We start from the raw sequence: 25568 nt of genomic DNA on the forward strand, positions 1-25568 counted from the left end.
CCGTATATCTTCTTTGGAGAAATGTCTGTTCATGTCTCCTGCCCATTTTTTGATCAGGTTGTTTGATTTTTTGCTGTTGAGTTGTGTGAGTTCTTTACATATTATGGAGATAACCCTTTGTCGGATATATGACTTGCAAATATTTTTTCCCAATTAGTGGGTTGTTTTTTTGTTTCAATCCTGTTTTCCCTTGCCTTGAAGAAGCTCTTTAGTCTGATGAAGTCCCATTTGTTTGTTCTTTCTATTGTTTCCCTTGTTAGAGAAGACATGGTGTCCGAAAAGATCCTTTTAATTCTGATGTCAAAGAGTGTACTGCCTACATTTTCTTCTAGAAGCCTTATGGTTTCAGGTCTCAGCTTTAGGTCTTTGATCCATTTTGAGTTTATTTTGGTGAATGGTGAAAAAGAATGGTCAATTTTCATTCTTTTACATGTGGCTGTCCAGTTTTCCCAGCACCATTTGTTGAAAAGACATTCTTTTCTCCATTGTATGCCGTCACTCTTTTGTCAAAGATTAGCTGTCCATAGATGTGTGGTTTTATTTCTGGGCTTTCAATTCTGTTCCATTGATCTGTGCACCTGTTTTTGTACCAGTACCATGCTGTTTTGATTACTGTAGCTTTGTGTAGTATGTTTTGAAGTCAGGGATTGTGATGCCTCTAGGTTTGTTTTTTTTCTCAGGATTCCTTTAGCAATTCAGGGTCTTTTGTTGCCCCATGTGAATTTTAGGATTCTTTGTTCTATTTCTGTAAAGAATGTCATTGGGATTCTGATTGGGATTGCGTTGAATCTGTAGATTGCTTTAGGTAGTATGGACATTTTATTCTTCTAACGCATGTGCATGGAATATCTTTCATCTCTTTATGTCGTCATCTATTTCTTTCAGGAAAGTCTTGTAGTTTTCGTTGTATAGGTCTTTCACTTCCTTAGTTAAATTCACCCCAAGGTATTTTATTCTTTTTGTTGCAATTGTGAATGGTATTGTGTTCCTGAGTTCTTTTTCTGTTGGTTCATTATTAGAGTATAGAAATGCTACTGAATTATGCAAGTTGATTTTATACCCTGCAACTTTGCTGTAGTTGTGGATTATTCCTAAAAGTTTTCCAATGGATTCTTTGGGGTTTTCTATATATAAGATAATGTCATCTGCAAACAGCAAGAGTTTCACTTCTTCCCTCCCTATTTGGATTCCTTTTATTCCTTTTTCTTGCCTAATTGCTCTGGCCAAAACCTCCAGTACTATGTTAAATAAGAGTGATGATAGAGGGCATCCTTGTCTCGTTCCTGTTCTCAGGGAGATGGCACTCAGTTTTTGCCCGTTGAGTATGATGTTGGCTGTGGGTTTGTCATATATGGCCTCTATTATGTTGAGGTAGTTCCCTTCTATCCCCATTTTGTTCAGAGTTTTTATTATAAATGGCTATTGGATCTTGTCAAATGGTTTCTCTGCATCTATTGAGATGATCATGTGGTTTTTATTCCTCAGTTTGTTGCTGTGTATCACGTCGATTGATTTGCAGATCTTGAACCATCCCTGTGTCCTTGGTATGAATCCCACTTGATCATGATGTATGATCCTTTTATGTATTGCTGAATGTGGGTTGCCAAAATTTTGTTGAGAATTTTTGCATCTGTGTTTATCAGCAATATTGGCCTGTAGTTCTCCTTTTTCGTGCTGTCCTTGTCAGGCTTTGGTATCAGCATGATGTTGGCCTCGTAGAATGTGTTAGGAAGTGTTCCGTCCTCCCTCATTTTTTAGAATAGCTTGAAAAGGGTAGGTAGTAAATCCTCTCTGAAAGTTTGGTAGCATTCCCCAGGAAAGCCATCTGGTCCTGGGGTTTTATTCTTTGGGATGCTTTTGATGGCTGTTTCAATCTCTTTCCTTGTGATTGGTCTGTTCAGATTGTCTGCTTCTTCTTGAGTGAGCTTTGGAAGATTGTAGGAGTCCAAGAATTTATCCATTTCCTCTAGGTTATCCATTTTGTTGGCATATAGTTTTTCGTAGTATTCTCTTATAATCCGTTGTATTTCTGCGGAGTCTGTTGTTATTTCTCCTCTTTCATGTCTGATTTTGTTTATTTGAGCTTTCTCTCTTTTTTTCTTTGTAAGTCTGGCTAGGGGTTTGTCAATTTTATTTATCTTCTCAAAGAACCAGCTCTTTGTTTCCTTGATCCTTTCTACTGTCTTTTTTGTTTCAATAGTATTTATTTCTGCTCTTTTATTATTTCTCTCCTTCTGCTGACTTTGGGCTTTATTTGTTTTTCTTTCTCTAATTCAGATAGGTGTAACTTGAGATTGTTTATTTGGGATTTTTCTTGTTTTTTAAGGTATGCCTGTATTGCAATGAATTTTCCTCTTAATACAGCTTTTGCAGTATCCCATATAAATTGTTATGGCATGTTATTGTTTTCATTTGTCTCCAGATATTTTTTTATTTCTTCTTTAGTTTCTTCAATGATCCATTGCTTGTTCAGTAGCATATTGTTTAGTCTCCACATCTTTGTCCCTTTCTCAGCTTTTTCCTTCTAATTAATTTCTAGCTTTATAGCATATGATCGGAGAAGATACTTGTTATTATTTCAATTTTTTTAAATTTATAGAGGCTTGCCTTGTTTCCCAACATATGGTCTATCCTTGAGAATGTTCCATGCGCGCTTGAGAAGAATGTGTATTCTGCTGTTTTTGGAGTGTTCTATATATGTCTATTAAGTCCAACTGTTTTAGCTTTTCGTTTAATTCCACTGTTTCCTTGTTGATTTTGTGTCTAGATGATCTGTCCAATGATGTGAGTGGAATGTTCAGGTCCCCTACTATTATTGTGTTATTTTTGATATCTTCTTTTAGGTTTGTTAACAGTTGCTTTGTGAACTTTGGTGCTTCTGTTGGGTGCATAGATATTTATAAGCGTTATTTCTTCTTGATGTAGTGTCCCTTTGGTCATTATATACTGTCCCTTTTTGTCTCTCTTTACCTCCCTCATCTTGAAATCTACTTTGTCTGATGTAAGTATTGCGACACCTGCTTTCTTTTGTTTGCCAGTAGCTTGGAGTATCGTCTTCCACCTCTTCACTCTGAGCCTGTATTTGTCATTGGAGCTGAGATGTGTTTCCTGGAGGCAACAAATTGTTGGATCTTGTTCTTTAATCCATCTTGCCACTCTGTGTCTTTTTATTTGAGAGTTCAATCCGTTTACATTGAGGGTGATTATTGATGTATGAGGGCTTAATGCTGTCATTCTGTCACTCGTTTTCTGGTTTTCCTGCATTTCCTTTGTTTCTCATCCTGTGTGTTTTGGTCTACCCATTGACTTCTGCAGTTTCTTATGCTGTGTTTCTTAGCTTTTTCCTCATTTATTTTTTGTGTCTTTGTTCTGTTTTTTATTTTAGTAGCTACCCTGAAGTTTGTATTCAGAATCTTATGCATAACATAGTCCATTTTCTGATGGCCTCTTATTTCCTTAGTCTAAACTGATTCAGTCTTTTTCCTTGTCCCCTCCTAAGTTATTATTTTCATGACTTATTCCAACTTGTGTTGTGAGTTCGTGGTTAAAGTGACAAGATTGTCTTTGTTTTTGGTGTTTTCCTTCCCTTTATCCTAATGCTACAGTTGAATATTTGCTATCCTATTCTGATTCTGTTTGTCTCCTTATTCTGTGTTTTGTGACCCCTTTCTCCCATTTTTTTCTTTGTTCAGGTATGAGGGCCTTCTTGAGGATTTCTTGTAGTGGGGGGTCTCATTGTATGAAGTCCCTTAGCTTTTGTTTGTCTGGGAAAGATTTAATTTCTCCCTCATATATGAAGGATATTTTTGCTGGATAGAATATTCTTGGCTGAAGATTTTTATCTTTTGAAGTTTTGAATATGTCATTCCAATCTCTCCTAGCTTATAAGGTTTCTGCAGAGAAATCCGCTGAAAATCTGATAGGGGTTCCTTTGTAGCTTATTTTCTTCTGCCCTACTGCCCTGAGTATTCTTTCTTTGTCCTTCATTTTTCCCAGTTTTAGTAGTATATGCCTTGCAATAGGTCTTTTTACATTGACAAATCTGGGAGATCTGAAAGCTTCCTCCACACACATTTCTGTCTCAATCCCTAGATTTGGGAAGTTCTCTGCTATTACTTCTTTGAGCATGCTTTCTGCTCCCTTCTCCTTCTCTTCACCTTGTTGGATACCTGTAATTCTTATGTTGCATTTCCCCAGTGAGTCAGCTATTTCTCGGAGATTGTCTTCATTTCTTTTTAGTCTTAGTTCTCTCTCCTCCTCTGTCTGGAGCCATTCAATCTGTCTGTCTTCAATTATGCTGATTTGCTCCTGTATAGTGTCCACATGAGCATTCAGGGAATCTGTATTTTGTTTTATCTTTTCCATTGTGTTTTTCATCTCTAGTATTTCTGATTGATTCTTCTTTATAGTTTCAGTCTCTTTTGTGAAGTAGCTCCAGAACTCGTTGAATTGTTTCTCTATATTTTCTTCTACCTCATTGAGTTTTTTGATAATAGCTATTCTGAATTCATTGTCATTTAGTTTACTTATTTCTGAGTCCTCAGGACATAATTCTGGGTGCTTGTTTTCCCTCTGGTCTGGAGATTTGATGAATTGACGGATGCTGGAAGGACAGGTCTTGCCCATTGTGATATTATTTGGTTGCAGTTACAGCCTGTCATCACTAGATGGGGGTCGAGAGTCACGTATTCTGGGCCCTCCACCTTCAGCCGCGATGGCACAGCCGTGGCGCAGCACTACTCAGTTCAGGGGAGGAAGGGCACTTTCTCCTGCGGGCAGACCCAGGTTTCCCCGTCAGCTCTCACTATCTGGTCTCCTGGGGTCTTGGCTTGATGAGGTCACACCAAAAGCTTTTGCCCCGTTAGAGGGCTTCCCTCTAGGCTGCAAGGGCACTAGGGAGTCCTGGGTGGTCCTGCGGATGCATGACCCCTCCCCCACTCCTTCCCTCTCGGAGCCTCCCACAGCCGCGATCCCAGTCTTTAGGGGAGGAAGCAAAGTTCTCTCTTCCACCATTCCAGCTCCTCTGAGGAGGCTCCAGCCTCTCTGCCCTCCATTGTTTGCCTGCTGTGGGTCTCTGAGGATTCCTGTGCTATTAGGCTATTTTTTGTTGGAGTGTGGTTGCTCCTTTTTGTTGTATGTTGGAGGGGAGAGAGTCCCCGGCAAGCTCACTCCACCATGACACTGACGTCACCTACAGAGATAATTCTTAATCAGTGACCGTTTTTCAAGAAGTTAACATATATATACAAAGATGGCAGAAGAATCTGTATTCCTAGGCCTGCCCAAAACAGGGTTAATGTAACAGCAGAATTACCAGTTGGTGATCCCCCCAATATGTAATGTAACACATTGTACAGCTTATTTTTATATTGCCATTTAAAAAATATAGGTAATTATACATTTTTTAACTGATGTATTAGTGAAATAGGAAATATGTCTACCAGGCCTTGGGATTTTGCAAGGACACTTGCAAAAATGTTTGGACACTACTGGCTTAGAGTCTCAAGAATTGGCAGTTGTTTCTGTCCCAGAACCATTAAATTCTTATAAATCTTATATATCATAATTCTTCAATCCTCTTGTATTGTGGGACATAATTGTAAGAAATGGATTGACCATATAGTGAGATAGTATCATCAAGAAAACTGAGTTTTGCTTCTATTTTATATTTTGGTGTAGTGTGAGGTTTATATTATTATTATTGTTCATTCTTTTATGAGTCTCCAGGAGGTTCCAGTTCTAGTCCCATCTTTGTCCAGGTGATTTCACTACGTTAACGACTTGTTAAGTCTCCATAAGAAATAGTAGTGAACCTTGCTAGTAGGATAAAAAATTATTTTGATGAGACATATAAAGCAGACTGTTGAGAAGAGTTGTAGGTAAAAAGTGCTGTAAGATTTTGAAAAATCTTTTTCTTTTTTTCTATCTTCTTACATTCTTCAAGCCCTTGACCCATCTCCTTTCAGAATCTTTGTCCTTTTTCCTCCATTCTTTTTATTTATCTTCTCCATTTGTCTTATATCAGTTCCACTAGGCTTGTCTTTGGTGAAGATAAACAGAAAAGTCTGTGTCCTTATGAATATTTGCAAGAATGTGCTAGTTCCCATTCCATGATGTTGGAACATACTGATTTTCTTACTTGAGAAATGAATATAACACAATATAGACATTAAGGTAAATAATGTGTTTAGATTTGAGATAAAGCATTAAGATTAAAGTGTATAAAACATTTTGCCAACCTTTACTGAAAGACACCATGGTAATCTTAGTGTATGTTTATAGCAATACTTTTTTACATTAACCTAGAAATTTAGTGAGTCGTTCACTGTTAAGTCTGATGTGCCAAGTTGCCTGTTACATGTGGGCACAGCTTGCCCTGCTGAGAGAGAGTAGACAAGTGAATGGTTCTTACAACATCAGGTAGTTTTCTGACCTCATTTACTTCTCCCCTTCAGAATCCTCAAAATCATGCTCTCCTTTATACCTGTGAAACTAAATACTGCTTGTCTGTCCTTAGATAATATTCTGTTGTTTACTCTTGAAATTGGGGATTAGTAGGGTATGAAGCTTTGAAGATGGTTTGGTGTTAGGTTTTAAAGATTCTGGAATGCCGTTATAAAATTTTTAGATTTAATAGGCATTGAAGTGCCATTGAATATTTTGGTTTAGTTGATTCAGTAATTGGGATTATTATGAACCTAAAGTTTTAGGAAGCTTGGTTTGGTAGGATGTAATGTATAGGATCAAGCTGAAGAGAAGCTGAAGCTGAAAGATGTCTGCTTTTTTCTTTTTTTGAGGAAGATTATCCCTGAGCTAATTGCTGCCAATCCTCCTCTTTTTGCTGTGGAAGACTGGCCCTGAGCTAACATCCATGCCCATCTTTCTCTACTTTATATGTGGGACGCCTGCCACAGCATGGGCCGCCGAAGCAGAACATGTGCACTTAACCGCTGCGCCACTGGGCCGGCCCCTCAGTCTGCTTTTTACAATAGTATTTTAAGGGATGGAGGCACAATGGGAAAGAGGAGAATTAATGTGTGTTTAACGTGGTTGATTTTTTTTTTTTTTCCTGTTCTTTCTTTCAGGATCCTCTTGTGCATTTATCAGAAGATGTGATAGCAAGAAGTTATAACATTTTTACTATTATGTTTCAATATGCAGTAGAGATATTAACCTGGGAAAAAGAAAGTGAATTGCCAGCAGATTTAGAGATGGTGTAAGTACAACCCATTTCTTCTTTGTACTTGTATTTGCTCACACAGATTTTTGACCATTTTGATTCTTATTCCTCAAATTAATTTTAATATAGCTAGGAGAGAACATAATCTTTTTTTTTTTCATAATTTGTTTTCAGCAGAACAAGAACTTTGACTTTATAGTTTTTAAATGTGTGTGATCCACTTAACTGGTAGAGCTTTCTCCCCGTTAGATGGTTGGTTTAGTTGGTTTATAGACATGTTTAAGCCACGCCAAGGCTCTGTGATTGGTTTTAGGCACAGGCAGTTTTCTCTTCTTTGTGTGATAAAACTGGTAAGTTATTCTTTTTTTTGTCTGTCAGATATGAATAAGGAATGAGCTCTTTGATAAAGTGAGTTTTCTGGTTTGACAACTGCTCAAATTCAGTTTTAACCATTTGATTCTAAATTTTATAGAATTTATTCCACACTTTGCTTCTTTTAGTGTACAGCTAACATTTTTGCCATCTGTACTTAGATTATTGAGGAGGTCACAAACTTGTGACCAGAAGGCTGGGTTCTGCCGTAGCTGTATTAAGATTAAAGGATTACTTTTCCACTTGAGTGTACTTGCCTTGAGCAACCTTCTGTCTCACTTTTTTTAAGATTTTATTTTTCCTTTTTCTCCACAAAGCCCCCCAGTACATAGTTGTACTTTCTTAGTTGTGGGTCCTTCTAGCTGTGGTATGTGGGACGCCGCCCCAGCATGGCTTGATGAGCGGTGCCATGTCCGCACCCAGGGTTCAAACCAGTGAAAGCCCAGGCTGCCGAAGTGGAGCGCGTGAACTTAACCACTCGGCCACGGGGCCAGCCCCATGTCTCACTTTTAATTCTAACCAAGTTTGTTGGAATTACATTCATAGTTAAGGTTGAACACAAGTTGGAGTGAGGGTGTAAAGGACATCAGTGGTGTTTCTTTTTTGCTTTCTTAACAATGTTCCAGATAATTACATTGAGGGTTAAGTGTTTTTTAATAAAATGAGGTGTTACTGTGCCGTTTTGGAAATGTCTCATGACTTTATCTTCATATACTTCAAGTTGGAAACCATTGATCTAAGATCCAGATTTAGACCCTAGAGAATAGAAGAGTTTTGTTTTTATTTTTTTTATTCCTGTATAGATTCAGGACCACCAGCATAGAAGGGAAAAGAATCTAACTTGCTTCTGTTGTGATGTTTTCCCATCTTAATAAAGGACATTCCCATCTACCCAGAAACCTGAATCACTCATATCCATTTAGACTTCAAGTCCAGCTGGCTCTCCCTCTAGCAAATTGTTCTACTTCTGTTCATCTCCATTACTACTCTCCTAGTGCAAATAACATTAATTTCATCCTTGGGCAATATGGCCTCCCTCACTGGACTGCCATATCCGCTCTTGTCCGTCACCATTCATTCTCCACACTGTAGCCAAAGTGAACTTTAAGGCAAATCTGACCGTATCTCCTAATTTAAATCCTTGATTGTCCTTAGGATGGCAAAATCAAAAATCCATCATAAGGTCTTCAAGATTTCTGCCTCTCCCCGGACTAGTCTCCTCCTCCCTCCCTGTGGTCCAGCTCCCACTATTTACCTTTGCCATCTCAGGGGCTTTACTTTCACCTTCCTCTAAACCAGGGTTTCTCAACCTTGGCAGTGTTGGCATTTGGGGCCAGATTAATTCTTTATTATGGGGACTGTCTGGCAGATTATAGACTATTTAGCAGCATCCCTGGCCCTTACCCACTAGATGCCAGTGGCACTCCTGCCAAAGTCATGACAACCAAGAATGTCTCCAGCCGTTGCCAGGTGGTCATCCGTTGGGGGTCGGGGAGAATTGCCCCAACTGGGAACCACTGATAGCCTGTAGTGACCGCGGCTCTCAGAGGACTTCTCTGGCAGTCCTTCTCCGAACTCCCAGACCCATTTTACCCTGGCCTGGCATTGTACCCTTCTTGATAAAGCCAGTTCACATAGAATTATATGTTCACTGTCTATCTTCCCCACCAGACCGCAGTGTCGTACAGCATGGGGACACGTGCTCTATGCCATGTGCAGTACCGAGCACGTTCCTAGAACAAAGTATGTTCTCAATAATTCAGCCTGGAGCAAGATAATATGCAAATAGATAATATGTAATTAATGGTTTGTCCCACAGAGAGAAGAGTGACACCTACTATTGCATGCTGTTTAATGATGAAGTTCATACATATGAACAAGTTATTTATACACTTCAGAAAGCTGTTAACTGTACACAAAAAGAAGCTATTGGCTTTGCAACTACTGTAGATCGAGATGTAAGTAATTTCATTATATTGATGTCATGTAAGAAATTGAACTTTTATTACAGAAAAAGTTATGCTAGAAAATTGAGTTAGAGGTATATATATGTAGGCTATTTTTTTAATATCATTTGCATATTAGCCCAAATATATATTGGGTATAATCATAAGCTATTGTCAGATAGCAAGTTTAGGAGGCCATGTAGATACAGTTGCCTTCATTCTACCCAGTGATTAGAAATAATCAGTTATGAAAATAGAAATTACAGCAGCCTAGAAGAATAAGTGTTGTGTTGGTCAAGGAAATATACTTATTAATGGCTTGAAAATGTTAGGATAGCTTTGAAGGAAATTTTGTTTTGGCTGAGTAAGATTCGCCCTGAGCTAATAATCCATTGCCAATCTTTCTCCTTTCTTTTTTTTTTTCGCTTGAGGAAGATTAGCCCTGAGCTAATAGCTAAAATCTGTTCCAGTCTTCCTCTACTTTTTCTATGTGGGACATCACCACAGCATGGCTGGTGAGTGGTGTAGGTCTGTGCCCAGGATCCGAACCCCTGAACTCAGGCTGCTAAAGCAGAGCATGCAGAACTTTAACCACTTGGCCATGGGACCAGGTCCAGGAAAATATTTTAATTTACTTTTTATTAATGAATAGAATGAACATTGTGAATATTAAAAATTGACCAGAGTTGTTGTATGCTCAAATGTTTGTTTTATTGGTTCAAAAGTTATTAATATTGAATATAATATTTTTACAGGTTGATTTTAAGTATCTTTATTTGCAGGGACGTAGGTCGGTTCGATGTGGAGACTTCCAGTATTGTGAGCAAGCCAAATCAATAATTGTGGTAAGAATTTTAAAACATGCCTACACTGTTATTTTTTATTAGTTTAAAACCAGTTCCAGATTTTGGCGTTTATGAACACGTTTTTCTGCCTTTATGAACATAAAGCCAACATTATTCTGCCTTGCTGAATTTTAAGCTGCGTAAGATTAATACAGAAAATGAATATTTAGATGAGATATGTATGTTCTGCCATCCTATCTCCCTCAGAGACGTCTTAGAAAATTTTTTGCTTTTTGTTTTGTTTTTGACTAGGTTTCACATTACGTTTTTAGAATTAAACTGGCCTTTAGCACTAAGATTAGAATTCAAGGGTTGTTTCCTGATACCGTATAGCACTGGATGCTTTGTATCCTAATAGCATGTAGTGTATTATTTCTCTAAAAGAAAACTATTCCCACAAATTAGATTTATTTTAAAAAGTTAGAATTTATTATTTTTTAACTATTCCATGTAACTACATTTTATGTAAATGTCCTTTTGAAAAGTAATTTTATATGTTGTGAAATATTTTAAATACACAAAGAGATAACACCATGAACACCTATGTGCCCACATTATACATCATTTTCTTCATACTTATTTTAAGTAAACAGCATAGAGGCCCCTATATTAGCCCTTCTTAATCCCCATCCTCTTCCTTTTTCTAGAGATAACTACTTTAATGCATTCGTTCATTCTCATACATGCCTTTATACTTGATCTATTAAATGTCTGTCAAATGTATTGATTTGGTGGCTTTTAAACGTTATATAACAAGATTCATACTGAATGTATTATAGTGCAACTTGCCTTTTCATTTCAATGTTGTTTCTTGATTTATCTGTGATACATGTATTCCATTGATGATTGTACCATAATTTTCCCATTCTTATGTTGACCGGCATTTAGGATATTTCCAGTTTTTTGCAATGACTGACAGTCCTGCTATGGACATTCTTTTGTCCCCTTGTTGCATAGATGCAAAAGTTTCTCTGAGGTGTATACCAATATAAGGAATTTCTGAATTGTTAGGGTGTGAGCATTTTCAGCTTTACTAGATTTTGCCAAGTTAGTCTCCAAAATGGTGGTACCAATATATATTCCCATCAGTGGTATATTAGAGTTCCCATTTCTCCATGGCTTTGTCAGAACTACATATTGTCAAATTTTTAAATTTTTGCCAGTCTGATGTGTAATAGCATTTCATCAGTTAAATTTGCATTGCCTTGATTACAAAGCATCTTGTTTCATGTTTATTGTGTTGGTCACTTAAGTTTTCTGTGAATTTCCTGTTCATACCCTTTATCTATTTCCTTCTGTTGGATTATTTGTCTTTTTCTTACTCATTTGTAGGGGTTCTTTACATAATCTGAATCCTGATCTTTTGTTGCAAATGTTTTTTCTCAGTATGTGATTTACAGTCATGTGTTGCTTAACGACAAAGATAAATGTTCTTAGAAATCTGTTGTGAGGTGATTTCATCATTGTGCGAACATCATAGAGTATATTTACACAGGCCTAGATGATGTGTAGCCTATTAGATGCCTAGACTATATGGTGCTAATCTAATGGGGCCACTGTTGGATATGCAATCCATCATCAACCAAAAAATTGTTATGCAGTGCATGACTGTATTTTAAGTTTGTTTGTGGTGCCTCTCATTGAGCAAAAGCTTTACATTTTAGTGTAGCAAATATTGTCTGTCAGTCGTGTTGTAGGTGTACCCCTTCACCCTTTGTGCCCACCCCTCACCCCCCTTTTCCCTGGTAGCCACTAATCTGTTCTCTTTGTCCACAGGTTTAAATTCCTCATATGACTGGAGTCATACAGAGATTGTCCTTTTCTGTCTGGCTTATTTCACTTAACATAATTCCCTCAAGGTCCATCCATGTTGTTCCAAATGGGACGATTTTGTTCTTTTTTACGGCTGAGTAGTATTCCGTTGTATATATACACCACATCTTCTTTATCTGTTGATGGGCACTTAGGTTGCTTCCATGTCTTGGCGATTGTAAATAATGCTGCAATAAACATTGGGGTGCATAGGACTTTTGGAATTGCTGACTTCAAGCTCTCTGGATAGATACCCAGTATGGTAGTTCTATTTTTAATTTTTTAAGGAATCTCCATACTGTTTTCCATAGTGGCTGCACCAGTTTGCATTCCCACCAGCAGTATATGAGGGTTCCTTTTTCTCACAACCTCTCCAACATTTGTTACTATTTGTTTTAGTTATTTTTGTCATTCTAATGGGTGTAAGGTGATATCTTAGTGTAGTTTTGATTTGCATTTCCATGATGATCAGCGATGATGAACATCTTTTCATGTGCCTATTGGCCATCCATATATCTTCTTTGGAGAAATGTCTGTTCATGTCTCCTGCCCATTTTTTGATCGGGTTGTTTGATTTTTTGTTGTTGAGTTGTGTGAGTTCTTTATATATTATGGATATTAAGCCTTTATCGGATGTATTACTTGCAAATATTTTTTCCCAATTAGTGGGTTGTTTTTTTGTTTCAATCCTGTTTTCCCTTGCCTTGAAGAAGCTCTTTAGTCTGATGAAGTCCCATTTGTTTGTTCTTTCTGTTGTTTCCCTTGTCTGAGAAGACGTGGTGTCCGAAAAGATCCTTTTAATACTGATGTCAAAGAGTGTACTGCCTACATTTTCTTCTAGAAGCCTTATGTTTTCAGGTCTCAGCTTTAGGTCTTTGATCCATTTTGAGTTTATTTTGGTGAATGGTGAAAAAGAATGGTCAATTTTCATTCTTTTACATGTGGCTGTCCAGTTTTCCCAGCACCATTTGTTGAAAAGACTTTCTTTTCTCCATTCTAGGCCCTCAGCTCCTTTGTCGAAGATTAGCTGCCCAAAGATGTGTGGTTTTATTTCTGGGCTTTCAATTCTGTTCCATTGATCTGTGCACCTGTTTTTGGACCAGTCCCATGCTGTTTTGATTACTGTAGCTTTGTAGTATGTTTTGAAGTCAGGGATTGTGATGCCTCCAGCTGTATTCTTTTTTCTCAGGATTCCTTTAGCAATTCAGGGTCTTTTGTTGCCCCATGTGAATTTTAGGATTCTTTGTTCTATTTCTGTAAAGACTGTCATTGGGATTCTGATTGGGATTGCGTTGAATCTGTAGATTGCTTTAGGTAGAATGGCCATTTTAACTATGTTTATTCTTCCAATCCATGTGCATGGAATGTCTTTCCATCTCTTTATGTCGTCATCCATTTCTTTCAGAAAAGCCTTGTAATTTTCATTGTATAGGTCTTTCACTTCCTTAAATTCACCCCAAGGTATTTTATTCTTTTTGTTGCGATTGTGAATGGTATTGTATTCTTGAGTTCTTTTTCTGTTAGTTCATTATTAGAGTATAGAAATGCTACTGAATTACGCAAGTTGATTTTATACCCTGCAACTTTGCTGTACTTGTTGATTACTTCTAAAAGTTTTCCACTGGATTCTTTGGGGTTTTCTATATATAAGATCATGTTGTCTGCAAACAGCGAGAGTTTCACTTCTCCCCGCCCCCAATTGGATTCCTTTTATTCCTTTTTCTTGCCTGATTGCTCTGGCCAGGACCTCCAGAACTATGTTAAATAAGAGTGGTGATAGAGGGCATCCTTGTCTCATTCCTGTTCTCAAGGGGATGGCACTCAGTTTTTGCCCATTGAGTATGATGTTGGCTGTGGGTTTGTCATATATGGCCTTTATTATGTTGAGGTAGTTCCCTTCTATCCCCCATTTTATCATAAATGGCTGTTGGATCTTGTCAAATGCTTTCTCTGCATCTATTGAGATGATCATGTGGTTTTTATTCCTCAGATAGTTGATGTGGTGTATCACGTTGATTGATTTGTGGATGTTGAACCATCCCTGTGTCCCTGGTATGAATCCCACTTGATCATGATGTATGATCCTTTTGATGAATTGCTGTATTCGGGTTGCCAAAATTTTGTTGAGAATTTTTGCATCTGTGTTTATCAGCGATATTGGCCTGTAGTTCTCCTTTTTCGTGCTGTCCTTGTCAGGCTTTGGTATCAGCATGATGTTGGCCTCGTAGAATGTGTTAGGAAGTGTTTCATCCTCCCTAATTTTTTAGAATAGCTTGAAAAGGATAGGTAGTAAATCCTCTCTGAAAGTTTGGTAACATTCCCCAGGAAAGCCATCTGGTCCTGGGGTTTTATTCTTTGGGATGCTTTTGATGGCTGTTTCAATCTCTTTCCTTGTGATTGGTCTGTTCAAATTGTCTGCTTCTTCTTGAGTGAGCTTTGGAAGATTGTAGGAGTCCAAGAATTTATCCATTTCCTCTAGGTTATCCATTTTGTTGGCATATAGTTTTTCGTAGTATTCTCTTATAATCCGTTGTATTTCTGCGGAGTCTGTTGTTATTTCTCCTTTTTCATTTCTGATTTTGTTTATTTGAGCTTTCTCTCTTTTTTTCTTTGTAAGTCTGGCTAGGGGTTTGTCAATTTTATTTATCTTCTCAAAGAACCAGCTCTTTGTTTCCTTGATCCTTTCTACTGTTTTTATTGTTTCAATAGCATTTATTTCTGCTCTGATTTTTATTATTTATCTCCTTCTGCTGACTTTGGGCTTTATTTGTTCTTCTTTCTCTAATTCAGTTAGGTGTAGTTTAAGATTGCTGATTTGGGATTTTTCTTGTTTGTTAGGATGTGCCTGAATTGCGATGAATTTTCATCTTAATACAGCTTTTGCTGCATCCCATATGAGTTGGTATGGCATGTTATCATTTTCATTTGTCTCCAGGTATTTTTTGATTTCTTCCTTAATTTCTTCAGTGATCCATTGCTTGTCCAATAGTGTATTGTTTAGTCTCCACATCCTTGTGCCTTTCTCTGCTTTTTTCTTGTAATTAATTTCTAGCCTTACAGCATTTTGATCGGAGAAGATACTTGTTATTATTTCAGTTTTTTTAAATTTGTAGAGGCTTGCCTTGTTCCCCAACATATGGTCTATCCTTGAGAATGTTCCATGCGCACTTGAGAAGAATGTGTATTCTGCTGTTTTTCGATGAGTGTTGTATATATGTCTATTAAGTCCAACTGTTTTAGCTTTTCCTTTAGCTCCACTGTTTCTTTGTTAATTTTCTGTCTGGATGATCTGTCAATTGATGTGAGTGGGGTGTTGAGGTCCCCTACTATTATTGTGTTATTTTTGATATCTTCTTTTAGGTTTGTTAATGGTTGCTTTATGAACTTTGGTGCTCCTGTGTTGGGTGCATAGATATTTATAAGCGTTATTTCTTCTTGATGAAGTGTCCCTTTGATCATTATATATTGGCCCTCTGTGTCTCTCTTTACCTGCCTTATCTTGAAGTCTGTTTGGTCTGATGTAAGTATTGCGACACCTGCTTTCTTTTGTTTGCTATTAGCTTGGAGTATTTTCTTCTACCCCTTCACTCTGAGCCTGTGTTTGTCCTCGGAGCTGAGGTGTGTTTCCTGGAGGCAACAAATTGTTGGATCTTGTTCTTTAATCCGTTTTGCCACTCTGTGTCTTTTTATTGGAGAGTTCAGTCCGTTCACAATGAGGGTGAGTATTGATGCATGAGGGCTTAATGCTGTCATTCTGTTGCTGGTTTTCCAGTTTTCCTGTGTTTCCTTTGTTTCTCGTCCTGTGTGTTTTAGCCTACCCATTGACTTCTGCAATATCTTATGCTGGGTTTCTTAGATTTTTCCTTGTTTATGTTTTGTGTCTCTGTTCTGTTTTTTAGTTTAGTGGCTACCCTGAAGGTTGTATTCAGAATCTCGTGTATAACATAGTCCATTTTCTGGTGGTCTCCTACTTCCTTAGCCTAGACTGTTTCAGTCCCTTTCCTCCTCCCCTCCTAAATTATTATTTTCATGTCTTATTCCAACTTGTGTTGTGAGTTTGTGGTTAGAGTGACAAGATTGTCTTTGCTTTTGTGATTTCCTTCCCTTTATCCTAATGCTATAGTTGAATATTTGCTATCCTTTCAGATTCTATCTATTTGTCTCCCTACTCTGTGTTTTGTGACCCCTTACTCCCTTTTTTTATTTTTTCAGGTATGAGAGCCTTCATGAGGATATCTTGTAGTAGAGGTCATGTGACTACAAAGTCCCTTAGCTTTTGTTTGTCTGGAAAAGGTTTAATATCTCCCTCATATCTGAAGGATATTTTTGCTGGATAGAGTATTCTTGACTGAAGAGTTTTATCCTTTAAAGTTTTGAATATGTCACTCCAATCTCTCCTAGCTGGTAAGGTTTCTGTAGAGAAATCCGCTGAAAGTCTGATGGGCGTTCCTTTGTAGGTTATTTTCTTCTGCCTTGCTGCCCTGAGTATTCTTTTTTTGTCCTTCATTTTTGCCATTTTTACTACTATGTGCCTTGCAGTAGGTCTTTTACATTGACAAATCTAGGAGATCTGAAAGCTTCCTCCACACATTTCTGTCTCAATCCCTAGATTTGGGAATTTCTCATCTATTATTTCGTTGAGCACACTTTCTGCTCAATTTTCCTTTTCCATGCCCTCAGGAATCCTGATGATTCTTAAGTTGCATTTTCTCATTGAGTCAGCTATTTCTCTGAGATTTTCTTCAGTTTTTTTTAATTCTTAGTTCTCTTTCTTCCTCTGTCTGGAGCCATTCGGCCTGTCTATCTTAGATTATGCTAATTTGCTCTTCTGTTGTGTCTACGGGCATTCAGGGAACCCGTATTCTGTTGTATCTGATCCATTGTATTTTTCACCTCTAGTTTTCAGTCTCTTTTGTGAAGTAACTCCAGAACTCATTGACTTGTTTCTATATATTTCCCTTTACCTCATTGAATATTTTGAGGATAGCTATTTTGAACTCCTCTTCACTTAGTTTACTCATTTCCAAGCCCTCAGGACCTACTTCTGTATTTTTATTGTTTTCCTTTTGGACTGGAGCTTTTATAAATTGCTGGATGGTAGAGGAGCGGTGTTTGTGCATGATGCTATTATTCGGCTGCAGTTACAGCCTGTCGCCACTAGATGGGGGTCGAGAGGCTTGTTTTCTGAGCCCTGCGCCTCCAGCCAAGATGGCGGCGCCCAGCGTGGGTGGGAGGAGGAGGAGCACTTTCGCTCACACCGACCTGTATTGGATCAGCTTTCACTTTCTGGCCTCCCAGGGCCCTGGCTTGCTGGGGTTCCCCCACGTGAAAGCTTTCCCCTATTAGAGGGTTTCTGCCCGGGAGGTGGGAGTCCTCGATGATCCCCCCATGCGCAGCCCCTCCCTTGCTCGTTCCCTCACCCACGGCGACGATCCCAGTCTCTAGGGGAGGGAGCGAAGTTCTCTCCTACCCCGTTCCAGCTGCTCCGAGGGCGGCTGCAGCCTCTCCGCCTTCCGTCGTTTGGCTGCTGTGGGTCTCTGACAATTTCTGTTATTAGGATTCTTTTTTTGGTTGGAAAGCAGTTGCTCTTTTTGGTTGTACTTTGGAGGGGAGAGAGTCCCGGGTTAGCTCACGCGCCATGTTGCTGATGTCACCCGTTTTTCCTTTTTTAAAAAATTGTTATTTGGAATCTCTGGTGGTATTTGCATAGACAGATTCATAATGTAGAATAGAAAGTCCAAAAATAAATACTAGTACAAGGAAAATCTAGGAAACTACAGGTACATTCTAAGGGAGGAGCAGAGCTTCTTAACCAAGACTCGAACCTCAGGAGTTAGAAAACAAACATATTTTTGGCTACATAAAAATTTTGCATAGCAAAATATTCCACAAAGTAGGTAGACAAATAGTAGATTTAGAAACATTATTTCTAACACAGAGGATAGATATTTAATGTTTATGATAAATAGCACTCAGAGATTATCAAGTAGGGAACAAACAACAAAATAGAAAAATGGACACAGGATATGAAAAGCCAGTCACAACAAAATCTAGGTGGTCAATATATGTGAAAAGAGTCTTGAGCTCACTAGTAATCTGTAGAATGACGGGAGATTTCATACCTATCAGAATGGAGAAATTAGAGTGATAAAATATTTTGCTTTCAGAGATTAAGAATATTTGTGTAAAAAATAAATTGCTGCAGCATTTTTGGAAAAAAATCTGGTAGCATCTATTAAAATTTTATCTCTCCTAGGAATTTATCCCATAGAAATATAAGCAGCAGTAAGCTGTGTACAAAGATACTCAGTACTGCTTTTTTTGTAGTCACAGAAGACTGAAAACAGGGAATATGAATGCCCTTCTCTAGAGGATGTTGGAATAAATCCACACCACAGAATATTATGAGTCATTAACCAAAAAAATCGGTTAACGCAGAGATGCACAAGAGTATGTATAGCATCCCATTTTTATAAATCAAAGTCTTTATAATAACGTGTACGTGTATAATCTATGTAGATGAAGAGCTATGCAAAGATGTACTTTATTAATGTGGGTTATGGAGATGGGATGAAGGGGGACTGGAAAGATAATCCAAATGAAAAATGAAAAGAGGGGGCTGGCCCTATGCCTGTGTGGTTGCATGTGCTCTGCTTCAGCGGCCCAGGGTTTGGATCCCAGGTGCAGACCTGCTCCACTCATCAGCCACACTGTGGAGGCATCCCACATACAAAGTAGAGGAAGATTGGCACAGATGTTAGCTCAAGGCTAATCTTCCTCACAAAAAAAAAAGAAAGAAAGAAAAGGGGAAAAAACATGTTAAGTAAAAAGTTTTGATGGCTGTAAATAGACATTTCTCCAAAGAAGATATACAGATTGCCCCTAAGCACAAGAAAACATGTTCAGTATTACTAATCATTAGGGAAATGCAAATAAAAACCAAAGTGAGATACCACCTCATACCCATTAGGATTGCTATTATAGACAAAACAATAACAGAAAATCAAAAGTGTTGACAAGGATGTAGAGAGAACCCTTGTGCACTGTTTAGTGGGAATGTAAAATGGTGCAGCCACTGTGGAAAACAGTATGGTGTTTCCTCTAAAAATTAAAAATAGAATTATTGTATGATCCAGCAATGCTTCTGGGTATATACACAAAAGAATTGAAAGCAGGGTCTCAGAGATGTTTGTACACCCACGTTCATAGCAGCATCATTCACAATAGACGAAGGGGAGAAACAACTCAAGTGTCTATCGGTGGATGAATGGCTAAACAAAATCCGTATACATACAACAGAATATTATTCAGCCTTTAAAAGAAAAGAAATTCTGATATATGCTACAACATGGATGAACCTTGAGGATTTTATGCTAAGTGAAGTAATCCAGTCACAAAAAGATAAATACTGTATTTATACTGTATTCCCCTTGCATGATGTACCTAGAGTGTTTGATGGGTACAGAGATTCAGTTTTGCAACATGAAAAGAATTCTGGAGATTGGTTACACAACAATGTGAATGTATTTAATGCTACTGAATTGTACATTTGAAAATGGTTAAGCTGGAAATTTTTATGTGTATTTTGCTATAACTTTTTTAGAGTATTGATAACATCACATCTGTGCAATGAAATAAATTATTTAAATGTGTAATTGCATTTAGAAATTAAAGTCATAAAGCAAATTTAAGCATTTAAATAATTTATAATTGGTGGGGTGGATTTTCAAATATAGGACCCAAAGATTCAGGTTACTCATAAGCTTTAACTTCTTACATTTTGTGAGTTTTAAGATTCCTTTTAAAAAATTAGGGTCTGAGTAAGGCAAGCCAAGTAGTATTTCTCTTTCACACGTAAAAAATTCTCCTATAGTGATGAGAGTATAGTTATATTAAGTGAAAATATTAGTTTTCTATAAAATAACCTTTTTAAATTTGTTTTTCATCCCGCCGTCTCTCTTTAAGAGAAATACCAGTAGTAGGCAGACCAAGCCGCTGAAAGTTCAAGTCATGCACTCGTCTCTTGTTGCACATCAGAGTTTTGGCTTGAAAGTTCTGTCTTGGCTGGGAAGCGTTATTGGGTACTCAGGTAGGTTCATGAAAGCTTGTGCTAATTGACTTAAAAATGAGCTCATATGCACTTGCAAAACTGTTCTGGAAAAACTGTCAAGTGGAATAATTTCTTGCTTTAATTTCACATTTTAAAATACCATCTCAGAATATCTTTTATGCACAGAAGAACCTGTTTCCCAAATTTTGATTCACAGGACTGTTTTATATTCACACAAAGGATTCTGTGGTCAAATAAATGCAGGAAACGTTGGGTTAAACAATTATAAATGACTGTAATGTGCTAATGAGATCGAAATCTCACAAACTTGATAAAAGAACCTTTTTTTTTTTCACGGAGCATCCTGTGGAACTCTTCCACTGAGCAAGCTAAAAAAATGCTCCTGTAAATGAAACCTCAATGATTAGAAGTTTAAAGGATAAAACACTAATGTTGATATCTTTGTTGTGACTCCTGCAACTTTTGGTACTAGTAACTGGTAACTCTGAAAATTTTCAAATTTGAAGTTACTGATCTTTATTTGGTTTTGTGTTTTTCCACAGTCTGCAAATTAGGTAATCTTTTTTAATGTAATGGTAGCAGAATTAAGAACCCTCATGTCCAACGCCAAAAATACAAGTTTGGTGTATAACACTAAAGAGTAAAACAGGAGTAGATCCAAGCTATGTGTCACACTGTTCTTCAGACATGACATTACAGTGTTTACTGTAAAGAACGTTTCTGAAACATTTGTGCTGAAAGGCCTTTAGAAAGGGCATTGCCACACTGTGAACTGACAGGTGAAAATATGGAGCTGTGGAAATTTAGGAGAACATGTTTGCTTGCCTTTGAAATGTCTTTCCAGTTATTTTTCTTATCCTCATTTTTTTTTTTTAGTTTTAGTGTTTTCCATTGGATACCTGTATGCCAAGTATGGTGCAACAGTATTAATGAATAGTATCATGGAAGCTATTTTCGTTGAGATATTTACCATCAATAATTTAAAGACCTTATAATCTATTATTTAATACTTAATTTATGAGTTTTATAAGGTTTTTTAATAAGGTTTTCTCTTTAGCCTTGTAAATAATTTCTATTTGGTGGCTTTTATTATTAAACTTAAAAGTTATTCCATTTTTTCCTGATTATTTTGCATGCTTGTAGAAAACTAAAAACAATTTTAATTATAAAGTATGAAACAAAAGGTATTGAAGTTTTGTTTATGTTAATGCTTATATTTGAAGAACTTTTTAAATTTACCATTTAGAAGATATAAGAATTTGTCTTTCAGGGCCTTGCACATAGTATAGCAGTAGGTACCCAGTGAATTTTTGTTCAGTGAATGAAGAATAAATATGTAAAGTTACATAGCATTAATAAAATGGACTGGTACACATTACAGTACAGAGGTCATGCATTCTTTCTTTTAAGTGGTAGTATGCCTGCCTTCAGTTATCATGGGATGTGTAGCAATTTTACTATAATCTGGTTTAATTAGCATAGGTGCTTAAAGAACAATGTTTATGTCTGTAGTTTTTGGATGCTTTGTTCTTTTATTAAAGAGATCATTGCCTTTCTAATAGGCATATATTTTGATATTCTGGAATGGGACTTGGTATATAATGTAAGATTTGGAATTTTTCTCCTTTTTGTGAAAATGCTAATAAAATAGTTAATATGTTTACTTTTTCTGAATACATTTCACCTTTTGTAAAACTCTGTGGATCCATTTGAACATTTCTGCTAAAACGCCATTTTGTTTTAATATTTGAAGTTACTGTTTTGTGACTGCGTTTTTTCTTGTTTTAAGATGGTCTTCGCCGAATTTTGTGTCAAGTTGGTTTACAAGAAGGGCCAGATGGTGAAAACTCTTCTCTAGTGGACAGGTTGATGCTGAGTGACTCCAAACTGTGGAAAGGTGAACCTCTTAACTGCTTTTAAAGTGTAGGGGAGCCTACATAGGTAATTGGAATGTTCGAGTTTTTTTTCATTTGGGAAGGTATTTAACAAACATGTTTATGGTTTTTAGAATTAGCACATGTAGTTTTATTCTTTGGGGGAAAAACACGGATTTTGGAATCCATGACCCAAATTAAATAACCTTAAGTTCTGTTAGAAAACTTTATTTAGAAAAACTGACTTTTTAAGAAACAAATTGCCAGTATTTTATACTGAGGAACATGTAAAGTTTTGCTCTTCAGAATTAAAGTACAACTGATCATATAAAAATTTTGGAAATGTAATTTTTGGCTTGTTTGGTATATCCTTATCTTACATCTGCTTTTTTTGTAAAAGGTGCTAGGAGTGTGTATCATCAGTTGTTCATGAGTAGTCTACTTATGGATTTGAAATACAAGAAACTGTTTGCCGTTCGATTTGCAAAGGTAAGTAGTTTCCCAGTTTTGAAGATTAACAAAATAGTCAGGTTATATACAGAGTAACTGTACCCCATGATTATATTCAGGCTTTGTAAAATTAGCAGCTAATAGTAATATGTCAGTGTGTTGATTTTAAAGTCTAAGAAACTTCATAAATGATTTTTTCTCTCTTATCAATACAATAAAATTCCAGCAGTGAGGCTTTTCTTGTTCATCACCTGCCAGGATAATATGAATATCCATCTGTGCAGTCTGTGTGATATGAAATGATAATTGAAGAATTTAACCTGTGCCATTGTGAATTATGGTATTACTCCTATTAAAATTTGTATAAGCAAAAGATAATCTTAGTTGAAATGGCCATGTATATATATGGGTTCTAGGTGCTTTCTCAGTAAGTATCTTTGCCGCAGACATCTTGGCCGAAAGCATTTTTGCCTCAAGTGTTTTCACTGCGTAACTAATTGGCTGAAAGGCAATTTTACCGTAAAAGATAAAATAACAACAACAAAAAAGGGACATTAAAAAGGACATAATGAAACATTGGTACATGTCTGGACTACACTTAAATAGTCCATCACATGCCCAGTCCTTATATTTCACCATATCGTCCTAGCCAGGTTCTGTGCCAGACAGCAAAATTCTGTCCACATCACGTTCTCTCCTATCAAATATCCAAAAATTTTCACCATTTTCAAGAAACTTATATACATTAGAAACCACATAACCATTTCTTTTTTTGGAAGGTAGAGGAGGAGCTTGATTCTTCCTTTGCCTCCAACTTCGAATATTGCATGATAAATTTGGTAAAGACAGTGTTAGAGAACAAGCTCTTATGTCTAAATTAGCTAAAGAATCGATAATTAATGTTGTGAATTATTAGCCGCCTCTGTTAGATCTGCCATAGCTTGATAAACTTCTGGTTTTGATGGGTGGGAGGGGTGACTGTGCTCACCAAAGAATTTGCAAATTAATAGGTTATCATTTTCTGGTAGAGTATGCAATCTTGACTTTACACTCTTTCACTTCATACTTCTAGTAAGTTTTATCACCATATTTTCTAGTTGAAACCAAACTCAAACCAGGTATCTTTTATGGTAAAATTGCCTTACAGCCAGTTGGTTATGTGGTGACAATATTTGCGGCAAAGGTGTCTAGGACAGAGGTGCTTATGGCGAAAATACCAGACGCAGTATATAGGGATCATGAACTCTGAGTTGAAGTATATAGGGATTATGAACTCTAGGTTGTTGGTATTCTTCAGTTATGTTCTTCTCCCTTTTAGCAGTGTGTGATTAAGCTAACTGCTTTTTTTTTTGTTATTATTACTCACTTGAATTAGGAGTTCTTAAGCAAGGAATCATTTGGGGAGCTCTTTCAAAGTACATGTGTTTGTGTTCCATTCTCAAACCTACTGAAGCATATTCACCAAGAGTTGGGCTCAAACATGTGTACTTTGAAAAAGCCATCGGCTGGTTTTGATTTGCATCTAGAAGTAATGAAAGTCTGGTTTCATCAGAAAAGCTGCTGTGGTTTAGCCCCACCAGTGTACGGTGACATCCCAGCTGTTCAGCAGCTGTTACTCCTGTTTGAACTCATCAGCTGCCATTGTGCTCCAGAAGACTGTGTAGCGAATCAGTATTGATACAGAATTTAATTGGTGGAAATCATTCCAGTTATCATTCTCATGGCATTGTTACCTTATTGACTCCTCCAGCACTGACTTTTCGTTATAATCCTTAAACATTTGGTCGATGTGGATTAGAGGTGAATCTCCCCCTTGTTGTTTAGAATTACCAGCAGTTGCAGAGAGATTTTATGGAGGATGATCACGAGCGAGCAGTGTCCGTGACTGCTCTGTCTGTCCAGTTCTTCACCGCACCTACTTTGGTGAGTAGTGCTTGCCTTTTCTTTGTAACTGATAGCTGGCACTCCTTGCCTTTTTTTGCCTTCTTAATAGAACTATGAGCGTTTGCAGAGTGATTATGTGACAGATGACCACGACAGAGAGTTTTCAATCGCAGACCTCTCGGTTCAGATATTCACGGTTCCTTCACTTGTAAGTACTGAAAGACTAAGAAGAACTTTCTTGTTTTCCGTTAACAGAAGTAAAGCCTTAAAGTAATAGGGAACTAAGATCTGTGTATTCCTGAATAGAATAACGTTTTATTAATGGGTGATCAGACTTCATACACCTTCAACCGTACTAGAACATATCCTTGAATATGTAGTCTAGAGGGAAAAAGTCATTTAAGCTTTCTGTACTTTCTCGTAGTACTTCCTGAGGTTTTGAACTTATGAATTAAAATGAAGCTGATCAGTTTAACAAATTTATCCGTTAGAAACAGACAGCATATTGTGTATAATCTCACATTTTGAGAAACCCCCTTCTCCTTAATAAGGGAAAGGGTAGCTAAGGCATTTGAATCACAATGATTGGGTGCTCTTGTACTAAGTTTCACTTATTGCTCATAGAAGTAAAAAATGCCTGCCTAACTCCCTATTTTAATGGGACAGTACTAATGGGCCACCCTATTGACTTTTTCACCTGGCACCCAGTAAAGACAATTAGAATCCAATCTAAAACTATGCCGTGGATGAACCAGCTCCTTTAAAATTTGTCTTAAACTGAAAATGCTAATAAGTGCCTTGATTGGTGAGGTTTACGTTCCACCAGTATTCAGTTGTCTCTCCACCAATCTTGCTTTTACTACCTGTTGTAAGTCTTGTAAGGATGCTGTACAGTTTTTTCTTAGGTCAGTGAAATTGCATCATACTCATTTAACTTCCTCAAAATCAACTGATAATAACAAATAAAAACAACAAGCAAAATCTTTTTACTTAACCTATGAACACCTCCCCTCCTTCAAACTTGACCTTAATCTTCACTGTCTAGGAAAATTAATAGAAGTTAATCCGGTTGACTTTTGAGCTTCTTGAGGCCTAAGTCCTGGCAATGTGATGATAATTTAAGAGTTTTTCAAA

At 37.2% G+C, this 25568-nt stretch overlaps 1 protein-coding gene across 23 annotated transcripts in view; it reads left to right on the forward strand.

Annotated features, from left to right (window-relative positions):
- Nucleotides 1-25568, forward strand: part of UBR2 (ubiquitin protein ligase E3 component n-recognin 2) — a 126235-nt gene that overhangs the window by 50630 nt on the left and 50037 nt on the right. For 16 of the 23 annotated variants that reach the window (XR_011430040.1, XR_002802280.2, XR_002802281.2 and 13 more), the window contains 7 exons: nt 7086-7216; nt 9372-9510; nt 10281-10343; nt 20121-20244; nt 22016-22123; nt 22501-22589; nt 24544-24642. Coding sequence is in view for 16 of the 23 variants with exons in the window: in XM_005603920.4 (XP_005603977.1) it covers nt 7086-7216; nt 9372-9510; nt 10281-10343; nt 20121-20244; nt 22016-22123; nt 22501-22589; nt 24544-24642 (753 nt within the window). In the remaining 7 variants the exon portion in view is untranslated. Of the gene's footprint in view, nt 1-7085; nt 7217-9371; nt 9511-10280; nt 10344-20120; nt 20245-22015; nt 22124-22500; nt 22590-24374; nt 24474-24543; nt 24643-25568 lie in introns of all 23 variants that reach the window. The other 7 variants (XM_005603921.4, XM_001501380.6, XM_070245596.1 and 4 more) reach the window with 1 other exon arrangement.

The sequence above is a fragment of the Equus caballus genome, chromosome 20, assembly GCF_041296265.1.
Source record: "Equus caballus isolate H_3958 breed thoroughbred chromosome 20, TB-T2T, whole genome shotgun sequence".
Taxonomy (NCBI): Eukaryota; Metazoa; Chordata; class Mammalia; order Perissodactyla; family Equidae; genus Equus; species Equus caballus.